Raw genomic sequence first — 693 nt, forward strand, 5'->3', positions numbered from 1 at the left:
TTGCGGGGGCGGACTTGCGAGCGGCCTTGGTGGCCAGCTGCTTGCGGGGGGCCTTGCCACCGGTGGACTTACGGGCGGTCTGCTTGGTGCGAGCCATTGTTCTTGATGTGTTTTGATGTTGAAGGATTTTGGAGGCTGGAAGATTTTGTGGGAGTGCGGTCCCGTCGCGTGGATTTATGCTGTCGCCAAGGGCTCAAAAGACACTTCCCGCCACACTCGTTGTTACGGAGCACGTACCGATCTTGTAGGCCAAAACGGCCACAACGGCCCATCGACTTGGTATGCAGAATGCGTCTCCAAGAATACATAAAGCAGGCCCCGATCGTCGAACTCAGCATCATTCTCACCATCTCCACACAGTCTCCCACCAACAAATCAACCTCCTGCTACCATGTCTGGACGCGGCAAGGGCGGAAAGGGCCTGGGAAAGGGCGGTGCCAAGCGCCACAGGAAGGTGTTGCGCGATAACATCCAGGGCATCACCAAGCCCGCCATCCGTCGCCTGGCCCGCCGTGGCGGTGTCAAGCGCATCAGCGGCCTGATCTACGAGGAGACCCGCGGCGTGCTCAAGGTGTTCCTGGAGAACGTCGTGCGCGACGCCGTGACCTACACCGAGCACGCCCGCCGCAAGACCGTGACCGCCTTCGACGTGGTCTACGCCCTCAAGCGCCAGGGCCGCACCCTGTACGGCTT

General features: G+C 60.9%; 1 protein-coding gene across 1 annotated transcript; it reads left to right on the forward strand.

Annotated features, from left to right (window-relative positions):
* Positions 1–391: 391 nt before the first annotated feature.
* On the forward strand, positions 392–693 carry F751_0181 (Histone H4; the record flags this gene model as incomplete). The annotated part of the gene is made up of 1 exon (XM_011403192.1): positions 392–693. A coding segment is annotated over one exon (302 nt), but the record flags the coding sequence as incomplete, so codon positions are not given.

This window comes from Auxenochlorella protothecoides, assembly GCF_000733215.1.
Source record: "Auxenochlorella protothecoides strain 0710 contig1162, whole genome shotgun sequence".
Taxonomy (NCBI): domain Eukaryota; kingdom Viridiplantae; phylum Chlorophyta; class Trebouxiophyceae; order Chlorellales; family Chlorellaceae; genus Auxenochlorella; species Auxenochlorella protothecoides.